Source organism: Beta vulgaris, chromosome 2, assembly GCF_026745355.1.
Source record: "Beta vulgaris subsp. vulgaris cultivar EL10 chromosome 2, EL10.2, whole genome shotgun sequence".
NCBI lineage: Eukaryota > Viridiplantae > Streptophyta > Magnoliopsida > Caryophyllales > Amaranthaceae > Beta > Beta vulgaris.
Window position 1 is genome coordinate 53,117,602 of NC_079203.1, and position 20,236 is coordinate 53,137,837.

At 33.3% G+C, this 20,236-nt stretch overlaps 2 protein-coding genes and 2 non-coding genes across 5 annotated transcripts; 2 read left to right on the plus strand and 2 right to left on the minus strand.

The window, feature by feature from the left end:
• Positions 1-656: 656 nt before the first annotated feature.
• On the minus strand, positions 657-3,215 carry LOC104905703 (allene oxide cyclase, chloroplastic). 2 transcript variants are annotated; one of them, XM_010694314.4, is made up of 3 exons: positions 2,783-3,215; positions 2,560-2,687; positions 657-1,323 (listed from the first exon to the last, which is right to left on the minus strand). In XM_010694314.4, exons 1-3 carry the CDS (start codon positions 2,997-2,999, stop codon positions 919-921), a joined length of 750 nt encoding a protein of 249 aa, XP_010692616.2. In that variant the 5' UTR covers positions 3,000-3,215; the 3' UTR covers positions 657-918. The 2 variants fall into 2 exon arrangements, with proteins under 2 accessions (XP_010692616.2, XP_010692623.2); XM_010694321.4 differs by having other exon boundaries at positions 2,560-2,684; positions 2,783-3,177.
• Positions 3,216-3,855: 640 nt separating this feature from the next.
• Positions 3,856-9,422, minus strand: LOC104905695 (indole-3-glycerol phosphate synthase, chloroplastic). Its single transcript, XM_010694309.4, has 10 exons — positions 8,995-9,422; positions 7,908-8,168; positions 7,662-7,838; positions 6,589-6,663; positions 6,446-6,490; positions 6,201-6,365; positions 5,775-5,853; positions 5,560-5,642; positions 5,349-5,417; positions 3,856-4,631 (listed from the first exon to the last, which is right to left on the minus strand). Exons 1-10 carry the CDS (start codon positions 9,145-9,147, stop codon positions 4,548-4,550), a joined length of 1,191 nt encoding a protein of 396 aa, XP_010692611.1. The 5' UTR covers positions 9,148-9,422; the 3' UTR covers positions 3,856-4,547.
• A 3,885-nt stretch (positions 9,423-13,307) lies between these two features.
• LOC125495359 (small nucleolar RNA Z161/Z228) lies at positions 13,308-13,404 on the plus strand. Its single transcript, XR_007271997.1, has one exon. It is a non-coding gene; the product is annotated as a small nucleolar RNA Z161/Z228 (small nucleolar RNA).
• A 58-nt stretch (positions 13,405-13,462) lies between these two features.
• LOC125495336 (small nucleolar RNA Z105) lies at positions 13,463-13,532 on the plus strand. The gene has a single exon (XR_007271975.1). It is a non-coding gene; the product is annotated as a small nucleolar RNA Z105 (small nucleolar RNA).
• Positions 13,533-20,236: the final 6,704 nt, after the last annotated feature.

The following is a 20,236-nucleotide window of genomic DNA, read 5'->3' on the forward strand; positions in this document are numbered from 1 at the left end:
GAAAAAGAAGAGAAATCACGTAAGGGCTTTTGGTTTATTTGATTCATGATTTGTGGAAAATGAGGCAAACGTGAGATATCTTGTAGATCATGTGGGACAACCGACAATATGAAAAATGTGGGAGAATTGATGGCCAGTTTAGTGTTATTGGGTTTGGAGTCCAATTATTATACCACTAGAAAAGTTGGAGAATTTTTTCTTAGGTGCCTTTAAAGCTTGATATAATTCTCATAATATTTTTATTGACTTTTGAAGTTTATAAAATTAAGTGTCAATTGTATCTCAAGTAACATCCTGCCAACCCCCTTTGGATAATTGCACGAACCTAATATTGGCAAAACTTTTCCGTAGCCCATGCTGGTCCCAACACGGGGGCTGGCACTTGACACGGCCGATGCACAACTCTAGATTCTTGCTAATACTATTTTTTCTTTCCCTAAAAAAAAGTATGTAGATAAAAAGAGGTCCATTTGAAAGTCATATTCATTCTAATAGATGATGAAGTATTTATGAATGCATGAGTGTCCGGAAGTTGTCATTGTATACTCTCGCGGGTCGGAAGGCGGCGGGGGAAGGTTAATTGAATCAACTCAGTTGAAAAGAGAAGGATAACTCTGTAATGAAGCCCAATCAAGAATAACATACTACAAAGAATCTTAACAAAATCAAAAAGACCTTGAAGTTGATCCTCACATAACACTTATTCATACAAAAATCCCCTACATTTCACAACTCACATCACATTACACTACAACAACCAAAAGAAACAATTCCAAAGTTATTATTCAACACTCATTTCCTACTACTACTACGAGGAAGTATTTGCCCATATTCGATATGGGGTAACTTTTCCCATATCATTTACTCGGATATGGGAATATCATTGCTCCTACTACTAGTAGTACTTAAAAGCAACAATTAGTCAGTAAAATTAGGGATAACTGCTTCAGGAAGAGTGGCCTTAGCATCAGGGTGAGGTTCAACATCAGGGTGAGGTTCCACAGGCTTACATAGCAGTAACTCAGGCAAATCACCCTTAATTCCCTTCAGATAAAATGTGTAGAAAATCTTGAAAGGGTACACAATTTGTTGCAATTTCACCTGCCCATATGCGCTCTCGAAAATTCCGGAACCACCTGTGATGGCTAAGTAAGATTCATCATAGGTTAAGTATGGTCCTTGGATTGAAATGTGACCATAATCTCCAAAGTACAAGCTAAAATTTGCCTCATATCTGTCCCCTTTCTTTTCTGGCTTGTTTTGGATCAAAATGCATATTCCTGCTGAGATTCCTAGCCTCGTTTTTAAGTCTGCTGTGTATAGCTGTTTTGATCACAATTTATCACCAGAATTAGTCAATTTGCTAATAAGACTAGTGTAGTTTTAATACTATTAAGAAAAAGAGCATGCATACTTCTAAAGTGTAGTATAGTGATACCTATTTCTACATCAGTGCATTTAGTTAACTATCCAAAAATGACTAATCTACAAAAATTGACACACAAGTTACAAGGTACTCATAGACTATGTTGCTCGGACTCTTCATTTCATCTCAAGTACCCGTGTCGGATCCTCGACACTCGAACATGGGTGGGATACTTGGACACTTTGTTTTGGGCTAAAAAATAGAAAAAAATCCAAAAAATAGCCGAGTCAGACACTTGGACACGTACTCGTGTTGAACATAGGTACCGAGTCCGATCAACATAGCTCATAGAAGACTATTCTTTGTTTTGATTTTTCCGACAAACAGCCATACTTTGAAAAAAAGTTTGCAATTTACCACTCAATCTCACCATAAAAAAAGGTTCTTGAAAAGTTCGAAATTGGAATGAAACAAAGAATTTTTTTTTTTACTCAGAATGCATGTCATGTGAAGAATGTTATGTTCGACTTACATCAGAAAAAATAAGTTCAATAACGTTTCAATAAATTATAAAATATACATAAGAAAGGACTTCAATAAGCTCGCAAGTTAAGAACAGTTTAAATAAATACACCCTTCAGTGACACGTAAATTGCAACTTTTCCCTTATTCCTATTGTCGTAATGCTAGATCATTATTTCCTCATCTATACTTTTTGTGATAAAAGTTTTCACCCACCATCAAATAATTATCAATGTATCCAAAGACCAAAAGAGTTTTCACCATCAATCATTTGAGGGACCATTAAAGCACTGCATTGTATACGATAGAGATAGCACTCTAGCATGCTAAAAAAAGGTACCAATATAAAGTTTTTGTGTTAAAATCACAATTCACAATGCCTCAAGCTATAGTTTTTCAGATGCAATTTTAGTCTAATTAACACATATTCGTTACAATTCCACCTAAAAGAATACATAGGATCGAAATTTACAACTTACATAATGCATTTTGCACGGGTTAAAAGCTAGTACAAAACATATTAACCACTTTACAATGTTACTAACTACTAGTTCTTTTTCGGGCTATGCTCCAGGTAATTATACTTTGAAATGATAAAATCAAATATAACTTCGTTTAGTTGGTTAAGATGGTACTGTATAAACTTGAAGTCGCGAGATCAAATCTTATACCTTGTTAGTGAAAGGAATTAAGTCTCCAAGAGAAAAGACAGGCTTCTGGCTAAGTTTAAGAACTGCTGGACTTGCACGATCGCGTTCATTTATCTCATAAACACAGAATTCATGAATCTTAACATCTGCTAAAAACCAACAAAATCAAAGATTAAATCAACAAAAAAAAATCCCCAAAAAATTTAACTTATTAAGAAGATATTAAATGAAGTAAATAACTTACTTTCTGATGAATCAGCAGAAGTTCTGCAAGTAAAAGATCTGTTGGGTAAGTGATGTGAAGTTTTAAGTTTGAGAGATTTAGTAAGAAAATGTTGAGATGAAGATTTAAATCCAAGCTGACCAAATCTAAGAGAAGAAAATGCAAGAGATTTTGTGTTTTGACAAGTTTTAATAGAAGAAGAAATAGTGTTGGATAAAAAAGATGAAGATGCAGCCATGATTAAGTAAAGTTTGAAACTTTGATGAAAGAGTGAAAAAAAAAACAAGAGAGAAAAGAACAGAGATTTTAGTGAAGAAATAAGAGAAGAAAGTAGTGGGTATAAATAGAGAGAAAGAGAAAGTGTGATTTTTATGAAGAATTATGAGAAATGTGAAGATGCTGTTTTGTACAGACCAATATAAACATGAGGAAGATAATAATATAAAGGAGACATGAATGAGTTGGAGACTTCAATAGTTCAATCATGGTCAGAGTCCACTTTGTAAAGTGGTCTGTGGTCTTTTTTGTGGGTGTTTTAAATCATATTTTATGTGTGCAACAAATAAACATGGGGGATATCAAATTCAATAGTGATCTAAGTAGAGTAAAGTAGTAATTTTTGAGGGGTCTTTCAAACACTAGTCACCGGCCATTCAAGTAGATAACACATGCTCAATGTTGGCAATAGAGCTTGTAATTTAGGTAAATGGGTGGGATTTGGGTTTAAATCTGTGTAAAGGTTTCGATTGAATTTTATGGGTATTTATTGGGTTGAGTTTGAACCAAGTTATCAAATTAGGGTTGAGATTGTTTACGTCATACTCTTTAGTGAATAATATCTTTCTTATTTTCTCTTTGAATTAATCCTACCATACACTCATGCGCGCAATTACAAGAGATGGATAAAGCAGAGTTATTTGAGTTGTCTTATTTTATCGAAAAAAGTTAATTTGATAGAAAATAGCAAAGTACCTTTATATTGTACATAATTATTGTGGATCCTTCTACTAAAGATCGATGAGTGGGGGACAAGTCATAGTTTGTTATTGTTAAATAAAAATCTTGCAATTAAATTGGCCATTAGGACAGTCAAATATCAAAATTATTTCAATTAAACTGAACAAGGGATGTAATACCCTTTTAGTTCACTTCAATTTCTCTCTACAATTCAGTTTCTCTCAGTCCAAAAGAACAGGACCTAAATATTATTTTACACATTTCATTCTCAATAGTCAAAACTATATAAAGTCAAACTATTTTAAAGACTCTATGGACATTAATGATAGATCGGCTGTTTAGATCAAGTGAAGCATCATTCACATCCATCTAATCTCTCTGTCACTCTTTAAACTATATATATTCTCCCATGAGAACTTGACTAGAATTGCGGCTCTAAAATAAAACTTGTTCGAGGCTTACAAAACTTGACTACACAAAACCTTTTACATTTGTGCTACATGTAACATATAATCTGAAGGCTCTGAAGTCTGAACCTACCTGGCACCTGCCACATCTCTTCATGAACCAAAACATCAATGGACCTCCATTACTTTCCTGATGTATTACACCATCATTTTATTTTCCTAATACATGTGCTAACTTAACCTATTATGCTCTTTTAATAAGCGTTACAACAACACAAACAATTTTGACACACGGACAACGATGAAGCAGCTGTGCATTTGCTGGGAATTGCAATGTGAGAAGTTCAAAGAGCAAAAGAAGGGATGAAACTTTTCATCTAGCTTTGAGGGGAACTGGAGTCAGGACCAATGTGATTTGTGACTCACATCGATATATCTTTACCGAAAAGATTAGCAATTCCTTTAGCAGGATCATTTTGTTTGACAAGGGACTCCCCAACCAAAACCTGCAAAGATGGAGAGTTCTCTTCAGATTGAAAAGCAACTTATAGTTATGTAACAACATATTACATAGGTCAATTTGAGTCTTTGAGTGTGTGAGTGGGATAAGATCAAGGATCATCAGGCATCAAACATTCACTAAGGCTCTGTTTCCAACTGTAAAAGTATCGTGCAAACAGTAGTTTTAATCAGTGATATACGTTTTTATCATCAAAAATCCGTTTCAATCAAATATAACCAGTTTTAATCACGAATTCACGATATATTAGTAAATTGCATTAGAGGAATAACATTAAATAATCAGTTTTGAACAGTGAAAATCGGTTTAAAATATTAAAAATCAATTGTAATCAGTAAAAATAAGTGAATCATAATTTGGGCAATTATTGTTCTTCTATGAACCTTTCAGTGAGGTGTGCTCTGCACAATTACGATTTACCTATTAAATAAATAATTAGATAATAGCCACATGTGGTTCCCTTTTCAAGGTAGTTTTTGGATTTTAATTTGAAGGAGGAACTTGGAAAAATAAGGAAACACAATGAATGAAAAAGAAAATTCCATAAAACTATGCAGCATAAACAAAGATATTTGTCACCTTGTCAGAGATTTCAGGAAAGTAAGAAAATTCCAGAAAATCATGTAGCTTAGACAACGATACCGTCAGTTGGTCACAATTTTTTATAAAAAAGTACGATTGCAATCAAAGTTATAGAACTAACCGCTTTCACGCCAGCCTCTTGAACATAACTAATATCAGCAGGAGTAAACAAGCCAGACTCTCCAACCACCTGTAATCAAGGAACGTTGGAGGGGGGGGGGGAGAAAACAAAAGGTCACTAAGGAGAACCACTAAAAGGGGAAATAAATAAAGGGAAGCGTCAAGACATGCTGCCACTTAGAACTAATAGGAGGATCAAAATAACTACTTACAATAATATCTTTCTGACTGAGAATTGCTAGACGCCTTTTATCAAGAAGCTCTTTGGTGTTGCAAATGTCAACTTTGAATGTTTCTGAAAAAGTGCAAGTCATGTAACTTCTTGAGAATAAGAAAACACTCATGATCATAGAAGATCCTATAAACTTCACTTGTAAGATGACCATATATCCAGTACAGAAGTTGAAATAGAAAAGGGAAGAATTACCAAGGTTGCGATTGTTGATTCCAATGAGTTCAATTCCTTCAATTTCAAGCATTCGATCCATTTCCTTTTCATCATGCACCTTCAAAGCAAATGCACATTTTAAGGGAATCACTCATGTATTTGAGCCAAAGAAACAGTCCCGCAATCTAATTAATTTAACAAAATAGGTGCTACTAATCAAAGGTCTCAAAATGACAAAGAATGGTCATGATTGTTCATGTACATAACACATTCTAACTTTCGCCAGGATAATGTTACTTGAACCTAAAGACATGAACCATGTATGAGTGAAGATTCCACGAGTCAAACTCCACCATTTACCCGGCCGGTTTCGATTTGTTTTTGGTACAATTTCAAGTGACAGGGTTCTATGCCATGTCATGGCATCTGAGCAGTGGTTGAATGAAAAAGACTTAGCATACAAACCTCAACAAGAGCTGCCAGCCCCAATTTCTTGCATATATTCAGAAAGTATTTAATATCCACATCAGGCAGAACTCCAGCAATCAAAAGAACAGCATCTGCTCCTTTGGAGCGAGCGTAATATATTTGCCATGCATCTACTATAAATTCTTTGCATAGAAGAGGACACTGCAAAACCAAGGTAAGTTAAATGTAACAGATGGCTCCAAATTGTGGACAAAAGCTGCAGTGGGTGATCATATACCAACCTTAATGCCGGCAATGCGTATAGCTTCCAAATTCTCAAAACTTCCCTGCACCAAAAAAATAAAAGAGGAAGTCAATGACACATCACAGACCACAGTAGCTAATATAAACAAACTGTAGAGAAATTGAATAATATCAATTTAACCTGAAAAAACTTCTCATCTGTCAGAACACTGAGGCATGCAGCTCCACCTTTCTCATAGGCTTTGGCAATTTCCACCTATCATACAAGATATAGTCAGCACTGATTGTTGCCAGGCTAAACATTCACATCCACCTATTTCTACTATGCCAAATGAGAAGTGAATATGCAACGAAAAAGTGAATTGAATTTACAGTTAGTATTTATCTCTTTTCAAGTGTTATCTAATACTCCCTCCGTTTTTTTTAGATGTAACATATTGACTTTGGGCAATATTCATCCAAAACACTTTGACCACTAATTGTTATTTATACATAAGAAAAAATAGTCATGTGGGATCTTGTTTGATTCGTCACGGTATACAAACTTTCCAAATATATATTTTTTATAATTTTTACTTTTATACAATTGGAGATATTATCGGTCAAAGTTGTGCCTCGGCAAATGTGAAAAGTCCAATGTTACATATAAAAAAAACGGAGGGAGTAAAATGTAAAAGACACCTATCATCTAAGGCTTACAGGAAGGAGATTTTTCAGGACCATATTGGACTGTGATGTGACCAGTTTGATGTTACTCGTTAACATACTTGAAATTTCCTCAATGGTTGAAAACGTGTTTAGTCTCACAATCACAATTTTAATGGACAAGTTCTCGGTATATATATACATCAAAAATTTGCAAGTAGCTACTGACTATATGGGCTCAGATGAAAAGCCCCATAACAGAGCACTTTTCTTTGCCAGGGAAAACCACCGCATGCCAGAAATTATGAAATAAAACCAAGTATCCACACAGAAATTACAAAAAGATTACATCAACGCTTGAATAATCCTTTCATGAGACACACCCTGAAGAGGAAGTTCAAGCACGCAAACAGCAACAAAGGCCATCAAAAATCGTACAGAGGCACCCCTCTTAAAACAAGTTTAGTAATTAATCAGCATCATATAAACTGAGAATAGAAAATCAGAGAAATATTCTTCCAAGAAATGCAAGTTGTATTCTTACATTATTTTTCTAAATGTGAAGGTAATATGAAACAATATGCAGCAGAGTGAAAGAAGCAACCATACAGGATTGAAGTCCTCTCTTAAAATGCCTCTACTAGGTGAAGCCTTCTTAACTTCTGCAATCAAACCAGGTAATCCTGTCCGTTGGTAAGCTGCTCGTAAAGCGCCAATAAAGTCTCTAGCGGGGGGAGCATCAGCAATCGCTTTCTCCAATGTATCAAAAGGGTGTTTCTTCTTCAACTAATAAGAGCACAAGTGTTAGTGAGCACTCAAATAACACTATTGACATGAACTAGCAAATTAGCACACCTGTGAAACCTCAATGTCTTTGTACCATATAATCTCCTCCAAAATGTTACGAGGAGTGTCTGAGATATCCTGAATTTGAACCTCAAACGGACCATCATAACCCGATGGAGGAGCCATTGGTGGCCGTCTTCTAATAGAGATGCCCTGACTAGCAGCCATTTCCTCCTGTAGCATTCTCACCTCCCACTCTTTAATTCTAAGGTCGCGCTCTTGAGCATCACCGATAGATGAAACCGTTGCAGATACATACCCAGAACCAGACTACAAAACAAACCACATGAAAATCAAGCTTTTAATAGCTAAAATATTGTATGTATCGTACAACATAAATCATCCATAAACCCCAAAACCTAGGTTGCACTAAGACGGATATGGGTATGGGTACATATTCAGGTACGGGGGACGAAAAACGACGAGCTTTTGAATTTTTAAAAATGGGTACGCGTACCATACATGATATGTATCATATCAGGCATGGGCACGGGTTCGTGACCTAGAAGAAGTATCCGTGCTACATAGCCATAAACGTGCTAATAAATTCTGGTATACATATACATTTCACATTATCCCCTCCTATTACTTATTGATAATCCCCCCTAAGACAAAAAAAAATCCCAAAATCTGCAAAATGTTTATAAACAATTACAACAATCAACTATGCAGTTTCTCCAATTCTTCCATAACCGAAATTCCAACCAAATCATCCTCAATTAAACCTACATTAGCCAGTCTCCGCGGCACCAATCAACCACAAACACGAAATGATCCGCAACTCCCGGCTAACTTTTGGAAGCAAATACTGCAACTAAATAATATAGTTCTCAAAACCATTTCAAACATTGGAATTTGGAAGCGTTTAACCAACTAACATAGTTCTCAAACTTTGTGTCATCCCTGTTTCTATAAGATTCAAAGGGTGCATTTAACTAACATAGTTCTCAAACTTTTCACACATTGCAAAACTCATAGTAAATTACAGCAAACAAAAAACATCTTCATAATAAAAATGTACATAACAACACAAACAAACATTAAACTGATAACAACGTTAAATAACATGAAAAGAAATTCTGGGAAAATGATATACCTTTTGAGCATGGACATTGAGGGAACCATTGAATTTGTAATCCGCCATTGAAATGCGAGAAATTGATCTCAAATTGAAGGGTTTAAGGGATTGAAACAAAACCCTGAAATTTGGTACTGGAGATTGCTTCAAAGATATAAGACGACAGTCCATTGGTAAATGGGAAATTGGTTTGAATTATTATTTGTTGAATAATGAAGAAATTTTAAGAGATAGATGATAAATTGCAGAAGAAATAGTAATTATAGAATAATTTGAAGAGATATCAAAATTTGCTGAGAACATAAAACTAGAAATTCATGTTACAAATAATGAAAGAAGAGAGTGAAGAAAAGGTGAGTGCAAAGAAAAGGTGAGTAATAAAGGATGTTGATTCTCTTTCTCTGATCAAATGCCCACAAACGAACAACATAAATTTATGAGTTTATAAAATGTGTCATTATTATAAGGGATTGTTATCAGATTTATAAGGTATGGTTAAATAAAATGTGTCATTTTTTCGGGAAAATCTCACTTGATATCACTTTATTTTTCGCTTTTTCATTTGGTATTCAATTTTTTCTTTTAATTCTATAGTATCAATATACTTTGGACTTATTCTCTACTGCAGCGTTATCTTCAATAAAACATTAGTTTGGTGGTTAAATAAGGTTATGGGTTTGTCCGAGGAAGGATGGGTGGGACTTGGAGTGATAGCCCGCGATTCGGAAGGTAAGGTGTGTTTTGCTGCAACTAGACGTGTGCGTGCCTACTGGCCTCCCGAGGTAGCTGAATGCAAGGCCATTTACATGGCAATCCGCTTGGCCAAAGCTCATGGGTATGGTGATGTGATTTTTGAATCCGACTCTCTGGTAGCAACGAAGAGGTTAACGACAGCAGTTATTTTCTTCTCAGATTTGGATGCAATACTTGGGGACATTCTTTCTATGTGTAATGCATTTTCTTCTGTTTCTTTTTCTCATGTTAAAAGGGATGGGAATACTGTTGCCCATAACCTTGCTAGAGTTGTGCCTTTTGGTGTTGAACAATGTTGGGAGCATCATTGTCCTAGTACTGTAACACCTTATGTACTTATGGACACCTTGTCCCTTTGATTAATGCACTTCTCTTTCCCCTCAAAAAAAAAAAAAGGTTATGGGTTTGTCTAATTTTGTGTAATTAAGGTTTTAAGAGTCATTTTTGTCTTCAACAACCAAATATAAGGTCCAATTAGGTAAAAAAAAAAGTAGGCATTTTCTGACAAGTAATATAAGGTTCTAGTCGTTTTTCTCCAACTTCGACTACGATTTTCACCCTTAAAAGCCAAAATGACTCTCAAATCTTAACTGAACTATTTTCGATGCACAAGACACGTAAACGAGGCAAACTAATAACCCTAATTAACCCAAAACTAATGTTTTATTTAACATAATGCTATGATAGAGAATAAGTCCAACTACAGTGATACCATATAAAATCTTAAAAAAATGAGGGTACCAAATGAAAAAGGCTAAAGTATATTGGTACCAACTACCAAATGGATTTTCCAAAAACTTATTACAATGTTATACAAAATGTTAAAATGTCATACAAAATATACCAAGTAGTAGATTTTAGAACTTTCTTATTACGTGAGTATTCATAAAAGGTAGGGTTTACGAGTTATGTTAGTTGATTGAGGTAAGGATGTATGAGGCATGATCCAAAAAATTGAAGGTTGTGTGCGATTTGAGATAGGATATTTTTATTAATGCATTTTGTGCTACATTTATAAATTTTAGGGGCACAACATGAAAAGTTTTAAAGGACTTGGTTCAACGTAAAACTTCGTAGAACATAAGGCACAATGAAAAAAAATAAAATTTTTTTAGGTAGATAAATTGACATCCCTTGTAGGATATATCTAAAAATATAGATTCATTTTTGAAGGAATTAGATTCTCAGTAGTTACCTTGTCCCTTTGATTAATGCACTTCTCTTTCCCCTAAAAAAAAAGATTCTCAGTAGTTGGCAACCTATTCCTCATGTCATACACTCATACTTCTACGTGAATTCAAATATTTGGTCTCATAAATCGTCTGCTACTCTCACTTTGTTTTATTGGTTGTTATTATTATGTGACCCAACATTCAATGATTTTAAATTTGAAGTACACAATACTCAATCAGTAGAATATTTGGCGTTTGAGGTAGTGCTTAGTGGTTGGACAAGATTGAAACGCTACTTAAGAAAATTATGAGTGTTTGGTAAGGTAGTGGTTTTAGTAGCGGATAGCAGTTGGAGTAGATTATGAGTAGCGGTTGTGGAACGTTACTACAAGTAACGTTTGAGGTTTAGAGGTAGCGGTCTACCAAATTACCCTTCATAATAGCATAAGGTAGAATTATTAACCAATGTTTTTTTTTATCTTTTACAATTCCAACAACTACTTTTGCCAAACACTTCTAATTAAACAACTAATTTAATCGCTGACCGCTGACAGCTACTAATAGACAGCTAGCAGCTACCGCCAACAGTTACAGCTACTACAACCGCTAACAGCTACTAAAACCGCTAGTTTTGCCAAACATGCCGTATAACAAAGTAGTTACATATTTTTTGGATTCCGTCTACATTGGGTATGAGATAAAAAAAATGTGATTATTTTAAATACTTCATATTATCCGTGGTACTATGAATGTGAGTATCATCTAACGTTGTTAGGTAATATCCTTTAAAGACCGTACATAAGACAATTTGAGATCGGATCAAATTTACATGACTATATCAAAGTAAAATTTGAAGGTTGCGTTTAGTCTTTAATAAAAAAAAATTGTTAGTAATGGCAATGAGTCACTGACCGGATCACAACCATTAAACCACAAATTATCAATGATCCATAATGCTCTTTGTTAAGCATAATTAGTAATCCATTTCTCAATGGTTTAGGACTCAATTTTGAGCTAAAGGAGTAATAAGATCAATTATTTAAGGAATGTAATATGGAGATTCTTTGGCATGATCTTTTCCTTTTCCTTTAAGTTGCAATCTTAAAGATCTGATTATCTTTCTTTATATATTTATTTACGAAATTGTCATAATTTTGATGTGCAGTTTTGGACGGTTGCATTATATATTTTCAGTTTTATTGTAATTTTAGCACAGTAGTCGAAAAGATGAAAACCAAAACTACACATTAGAGGTGATCATGGGCCGGGCCGGGTCCGAAAAAATCTGCCCGGAACCCGGCCCAAAAGCAGGCCGGACCGGGCCAAAATGATCACCTCTACTACATATAGTCGTATGACCCATTTATTACCGTTTTATGTTTCTAGTTTTAGTTTTTTTTAGACAAAAAACAAAAATATAAAAACATAAAGTAGTTTTCAATTTTCAAAATTGACATATTTATTATACATACGACTAATTTTAATTTTATTATACCTTTTATATGATATATACTATTTCCGATCTTTATTAGTTTGCTCGTATTCCTTTTTGGGATGTCTTTTATTAGTTTACCAATTTCTTTTGTTTCTATTTTTGGAATAAGAACACTACCTTTCCATCACACATGTATTAAACTTTAACATAAAATAATAGCGTCTTTTACCTTTTATGTTACACAACATTGTTTCTCCTAAAACTTTGTGCAAAAGAAACAAGTAACTAATAAAGACGGGTTCCCCTCAAAAAAAAAAAAAAAAAAAAAAAACGGAACTGAGTAGCTTTTATATTCATAAAACCAAAAGAAAAAACTTATAGTAATGTCAAACATACCCATAAAAGATGTATATCAAGGTGCGTTTAAGATCTGAGATAGAATCCTGTCAACATCACCGTCATTATGTGGCCGAGCAGTGTTTTACTCCAACACCTTCATTTACTTCAAAAATGGAGTGTCGTATCCGACACGACACTTTAATTGAATATTTCATAACTAAAAACTTAAATTTTACTATGAAATAGCCGAGTCAAACAATTAAACATCCGTCTCCAAATAGACTCTCAATCCGTGTCTGAATAACACAGTGGCCGAGTACAACTCCATACAAACATGTTTTCTTTCGGCTTAAACCTCAACATAGATGGTTCTAGTATAATAGTAGTTGGGCTAAATCATCAAACAATAGCCCAAAGCACCTTTAAATTCACACAAAAACCCTAGCCGTCTTCAACTTCGTCTTTATAATCCTCTATTAACTCAATCTCTCTCTTCATCTTCTGCAATTCGCTGTTTATTCTCTTTCTTTCTCGCACTATTTTTTTCCTCGATTTCGTAATCAAATCTTTTATTTTCATCTCTTCTCAATATTCCATAAACTTTTTGTGTTTCAATTAATGGAAAAATTACTAGATCAAGTGATGATATTGGATATATTCTCACGACGGTCGTCTGAGGACACAAATTTGTGTCTTTTTTGATGAATTTAATCCTAATTTCTGATGATTTTTCTCATTTTCGTAAATTTTTTTTCTTGAATTTTTGTTTTTAATTTTTTTATGATGAGCATTATGATGATGAACCTAGAATTAAACCGAAAAATCGTGAATGGAAGAAAACCTCCTACTCATTCTGAATGCTCGATTTTATTGTATATTTTATCAAAAATTTGTTTTATGAAAAAATGTTTGTTATTTGGTGATTGAAATTTGATAATAAATGGCATTATGAGGAGTTTTTTGACTCGTTGGATGAGATCAATTGATCAATGAAATTTATTCTTATAATTGAAAAGTCCTTTTCATTCTGAGTGCCATTTTATTTTATTTTTGGAACTTTTGAAGTGTTGATTTAAACTTTGGTTTTATAACTTTATATATTACCTCATATTTTTTTGACCTGATTAGTTGTATTTTTTAATTTTTGTAAGAGATTAAAGAAGGTAAATGAACAAATTAATAAATTAGTTATCGATATAAATGAACGAACTAATTCAAACTATCTTTGTAGGGCAATATTTGAATAATTTGATTGTAATACATACTTGATTTGAATAATTTTTTCACTTTTTTGTGCACATTTTGTATGTACATATTTGAACTTAAATATCAAGAGTTCATATCATTATATTTTTTTCATAATAAATTGAAAAATTAAGAAGATTTTCTCTAAAAATAAATAGTGTCAAGATTTAAAGTGAGAATGAATGATAAAAAAAAGATAGGGGAGTATGACTTGAATTATGCTAATTTCCTCTTAAAGATGATTGACCATTAATTAGCGACCAAATAATGTCAATGGAATTTATAGAATTTATATTATTGGTAACTCGTAGAATATAAGAAGGATAGTAAAGATTTTTGTTTATTTAAATTAATGTTGTATGGGAAAAGATGATTTTAGAAGAGAGAATGAAGAATAATTAGTCAAAGAGCATTAATTGTAACAATTTGGTTGAATAAACAAAGGAAAAAACAAAACTCAAGAAGTAAATAAATGAACATGGTTTTTTTGGTCAAATTATGGAAGAATGTGGAACTAAATATAAAAATGGAAACTATATTTTGAGATGGAATGAGTAATTTGCAATATACTCAATCAGTCTATAGACTTTAGGTGTGTCTCTCGTTGCATTGGGAAAGGTGGTTGTTGGCGGTGGGGGAAGACGAGGGGGCGGTGTCTGAGAGAGGAAAAAGAAGTAGTGATGGAGGGATGATGAGAGGTGAAAAATTGTAGTGATGGAGGGATGATGAGAGGTGAAAATTTGTTCTCATTGGTTAATAATGTTTTTCTCAAACTAATATCTATTATACATGTCGTTTGACCTTCAATTAATGAGATTTATCTTTTTAAAAAAAAAAGAGTAAATAGAGCAAATAGGCTTCTAAAATTGAAATCGTTTTGAGATAAGTTAAACTTGGTACTTTTAAAAGTGAACATCACATAAATAAGTATATGAACATAAAGCTGCCTTACTTGTTAATTCCCGTAATGTAAGAATCATTATCATATAGGCTTGTTTAAGGCCTTGTTTAAGGTTCCAAATTCCAAAACCCTATTATGGGTGCGTTCTATTCAATTTATTGGCCCTAAATTTATTGGACCTTATCTGAACTGAACTTATTGAACCTGAACTGAACTTATTAAAGCTTATTAAACCTGATTGGACCTGATTCAACTTATTGGACCTGATTGAACCTGATTGGAACTTATTGGACCTGATTGAACCTGATTGGAACTTATTGGACTTGATTAAACCTGATTGGAACTTATTGGACCTTGTTGGAACTTATTGACCTTATTGAAACTTATTAGACCTTATTGGCTGTAATACCCCTATTTTAAAGTGTATTTTATTAAGTGCTAAGTATGATTACTAGCTTTATTATATAATAATATTTCTCAAGTGTATTTAAAAGAAATTGAGTTTGACCATGCAATTAGTGAATAGCTAATATTCTTTATGTAGTTAATCGTATGGTAATATTTTAGTGGAATTACTTTTAAAGTAAACTCTTAATAGTAGTATATAACTTATATTTTGAAAAGGAAAATAGATGTTTTCTTTTAGATATATATATATATGTATGTATATGTATAAGGAGAGAAGTTTAAGATAATTCGACCCATTTCCTTTACCCTTGTCGGTTTAGTTTGGCTTATCCCAAAACTCATAACCCTTAAAACTGGTTTCTTCTCTGACCCGTGAAAAACCCCAAACCCCAAAAGAATCAAACATTCTCTTTCCTCTGCTCGTGCTGTGATGCAGGTCCTATTATTGTCGTTCACTCGCGGTGATGCGTCGCTGATCTGCCGGTGCTACCTCGCCGGTGAAAGGCAATCGTCGCGGAGTTGTTGTTGCTGCTGCCATGGTTTTTCTCTCCCCTGTTCTTGTCGTCGCTGCTGCTCTGTTTTGGTTCGTTGCTCCCTCTTCCTTGTTTGTGGGTTAATATTGGAGGATGATTATGGAATTGAATCTCATTTGGAGATGAAGATTATTGAAGGTGTTGTTGGAATTGGATTGCGATTCAGCTTTCGAGTTCACTAAAGAGTTGTTTTGGAGGTGGTTGTTTTGCTGTGATTCCTAAGAGGTAAGATTCCTTACTCAAATGTTTAATGGTTACGAGAAAGGTCTACAAAATATAAGATTTCAACTAAAACTTTCATATTTACGAGAAAAGATTATAAAGGTATGTATCTCTCTTGAGTTGAGATTGGTTTGAATAGGAGGATGTTCCTCCTAATACAGATAGTTTGTTTTCAAAACTTGAATTATAGAATAGTTACGGAAAAAGATTTATGGATATTTTATGTTTTTAAACTGGTTGGGATTGCCTTTATGGTGTCTCAAGGAATTGGAACCTTGTCGGGATCGTCTCGACATTACAAAATAGTTGGGGGGTACGTTGATCAGTACCTCAGACTTAGATCTTCTGCTGCGGTTTGGCCGTATGTAGAGTGTGCACACTAGGGGTCTTTGTCTATAGTTATCCGGAGGGCCTAGCTAGCCCAAATGCAAGGAAAGTTCGTTCCATTCCCTAGGTTTATGATTCTTTCTTCGTGAAAGAAAGGATTTGATTTAAAGAAGGAAATAGAAAGGATTTGATTTAAAAATAGAAAAGAAAGGATTTGTTTTGGAAAAGAAAGAAAAAAATGATTTTATAAAGTTGGTTATTTTATTTATATGTTTTGAAAGAAAAATGATTTATAGGATATGATTAATATTATCCTACCTGCATATATGTTTGGCTTCTTAGGGCCTGTTCTCCCCAGCTTATTTTCAGTTCAATTCAGTTCAGTTCAGTTCAGTTCAGACCAGTTCAATTCAGCTTTTGACAATACTTTTACTCTCACATATCACTATTCATTTCAGTTCAGTTCAGTTCAATTCAGATAAATTCAGTTCAGTTCAATTCAGTTCAGCTGTTTTATGCCGAAGAGAACATACCCTTAGTATGAAATCTTGCTCAGCCAGTTTGGCTGATACTACATGCCTGATATATGCAGGTACATGAAGGTAATGTATAATGAAGAAGGTTCGATGTTGGAAGTTTGTTGTATGCTTTATACTAGTTGTATCGCGGCGAGGACGATCAACTTTGTAATATTATAGTTAATAGTTAATTTGTAATTAAATTAAAAAGGTTTGAGTTTGTAAAGTCTAGACTTGTTTGGGTTTGCTGGATTTTAAGGATACATGATTATGAATCGGACGCGAGTCCTAAATTACGTTTTAGGCGGTCCATATTACAAATGGAACTTTGCCGAATTTTCTGTAGAATTTTAATAATATATCTAGTTGTTTAAAATATTTGAGGATCACTTAATATAGTTTATTAGAGTTAGATGTTCTAATATATTCATTGGACTCTAAAAGTTTTAGTAAGTTAAGCGTTTTTGAGGTCCACACTCGTGGTGAGTGTGATGGTAATGACCCGGATTAGGATTTCCGCTGTGTTTAGTTCCTAATTAGGTTGTTTATAGATTCGGGTTGTTACATTGACCCTGATTGAAACTTATTAGACCTTATTGAACCTGATTGAAACTTATTAGACCTTATTGGACCTGATTAAAACTTATTTGATCTTGTCAGACAAAAACATTGACCATGAATAACATAAATATTATCACTAACGTAAATACTACCACTCAAAATTTTTTACGGAGTAATAATTATTATAATTCGTCATTTAAAAAGTAATGATTACTAATTATCTCTTATGATAATTAATTTAACAAAAAATTTACTATTTATATATTTGCCTAATAATAACATAATCAGCTAATAATAATATGAATAATAAAATAATAGACATAATACAAATAAATAATAAAATAATAGACACTAATACAAGTATAATACTATATAATCATTGTGGTACTTTAATTAAAATTCTAATAATAACATAATCAGCTAATAGTGATATGAAATTATGAATAACAAAATAATGGACAATAATATAAATGTTTGTTAAACATTGACTATTTGGACCTTATTATACCTTATTAGACCTGATTGGAACTTATTGGACCTTATTAGACTTGATTGGAACTTATTGTACCTGATTGGAACTTATTGCACCTGATTGGAACTTATTGGACCTTATTAGACCTGATTGGAACTTATTGTATCTTATTGGAACTTATTGCACCTGATTGGAACTTATTGGACCTTATTAGACCTTATTGGAACTTATTGCCCTTATTAGATCTTATTGCAACTTATCTGAACTTATCTAGACTTATTGGATCTGAAACATAACTTTTAAAGTTTAGCAGAACGCACCCTAATAGTAGTATCATAGAGATAATAAGGCTAATAATGGATGTTATCTTTAATATTTAAGTAATTTCAGTTCGTTTATTCCCAAAAAAGAAACATAGAGATAATAAGGTTGATGAAGTTAATAATGAAACTGAATTTCAAAATTCAATTAAATATTACTCCCTCCGTTTCCTAAAGATCTTCCCTCTTTCTGTTTAAGGGTGTTTCCAAAAGATCTTCCCTCTTTTGCTTTATTCCTTATTTGGCAAAATAAATTTCCCTATTTACCATCTCATGTCACTATTATATGGTCCACCATTACATTATTAATTCAATTTTAGTCCCTTTCCCTCTCCTACTTTAACCCCTTTTTATTTGTTTATTTATCTTAACCCCTTTCTCTCTCCTACTTTACTCACACCATGCCCCACACAACTTGATTTTCCTTGGTATCTGTAGGAACAGTAAGTGGGAAGATCTTTAGGAAACGGATGGAGTAAATTAAGAAGAGTGATTTTCCTCTTAATATGTGAGAAAAAACTTTGATAAAAATTAAATTGACAATATAATTTGATTGAAGCAATCCGTACAAATAAATAAAGACTTGAATCTATTTGATATTAATAATTATAATGATAATATTTTAAAACCTAAATGTTGATTATTATTCAATAATCTCTATTATATAAATTAAACTCTTTCACTTTATTAATATTCAACGATTGAATCTGATACATAAATTCTTCCACTTTATTAGTATTTAACGATTGAATCTGATACACAAATTCGTCCACTTTATTTGAACACGGACTTCCTTCTGCTTTGTATTTCCTTCACTTATATAATAGAGATTTGAATAATGATGAACAAATAACTAAAAAAATCGACGAAACATTGATTTGAGAAAATATATTTAAATAATTAAAAATTATTATAAATATTTGTTCAAATCAAATATTTTGTGGTATTGATGAATAACTAATTGATAAAAAAAAATGTTAATATGACATGCACGCATAGCATGCAAAAAAATACTAGTTTTACTCAGAAAGTAGTGGTGGATGAGATTTGGACCCATAACCTTTATGTCACGCTGACTCTAGTACTATGTTAAAAGACCAACTCAACCAAAAGATTCAGCTGGTGGTTGAGGCCTCAAAAATAGTTTTATACTCTATCACGCGCCCTCACGCGAGGTCCTAGTGTGGATGCTGCACAAACCTCTCTCATACTTGGCGCTAAATATTCGATCACTTAGAAATGAAGGGTGGATGAGATTTGAACCCGTGGCTTTTATGTCACGTTGACTCTAATACCATGTTAAGGGACCAACTCAACCAAAAACGTAAACTGATGGTTGGAGTTTTAAGAATAGTTGTCCACCCTACCATAGCCTATTAACCTATGTAAGTTTATCAACTCATGCGAGTTGACATCTACACAAATATGATTGAATAGGTGCTAAGCTACTGTAATATTTAACTTAATAATGTCTAACCACCCAACTCACTCCAAACCCAGCTCTCTACATATAGCTAGCTCATGTCTTGTGCTTATATGTTGGAACTTTGGTTAGGCTGATATACGGTCCGATAGCCTTGTGTCATGCTACTCCAAGTGAAATCTTGACTGAGACATAACCTAACCAACGTCTCTATCAGACAATGGCTTATCCAGTGCGGGTTCAACTGAACACACGCGCATCTGAGGGAAAACCAAGAGAGGTTGAAAACTACAAAATAGTTACAAATATAAAACACGTATAACTTTGAGTCTTTGATAGAGATTCCAATCTGGCCCATTGGCAAAGTGTGCGTGCAATGTGAGTATTTGTGTGTTGGGTCACTGGTTCGACTCCTCACGATAAGTTTTATTTACTTGTCATTTTTTTTTCTTTCTTCCCTCCCTTTGTGAGATGTTATATTTTCATTTGTCATTCTTTTTTTTTGTTCCCTCCCTTTGTCTTATGTTATATTTTCAGTTTTCATTATTTGTCTTGTCTTATATTATAATTATATATGATATGCAATGAGAAGTGTGTTAAAATGTGAAGGATTAATGTTATATATATTTAC

Excerpts from the sequence above, each read along its gene's own strand:
- LOC104905703 (XM_010694314.4), bottom strand. The coding sequence starts at position 2,999 with ATGGCTGCATCTTCATCTTTTTTATCCAACACTATTTCTTCTTCTATT. Across the intron at positions 2,688-2,782 it reads TTCTGCTGATTCATCAGAAA|CAGATGTTAAGATTCATGAA; the intron begins GTAAGTTATTTA and ends GTTGGTTTTTAG. Across the intron at positions 1,324-2,559 it reads TAATTCCTTTCACTAACAAG|CTATACACAGCAGACTTAAA; the intron begins GTATAAGATTTG and ends TGATCAAAACAG.
- LOC104905695 (XM_010694309.4), bottom strand. The coding sequence starts at position 9,147 with ATGGACTGTCGTCTTATATCTTTGAAGCAATCTCCAGTACCAAATTTC. Across the intron at positions 6,664-7,661 it reads TAAGAGAGGACTTCAATCCT|GTGGAAATTGCCAAAGCCTA; the intron begins GTATGGTTGCTT and ends CTTGTATGATAG. Across the intron at positions 5,643-5,774 it reads AATCAACAATCGCAACCTTG|AAACATTCAAAGTTGACATT; the intron begins GTAATTCTTCCC and ends GCACTTTTTCAG.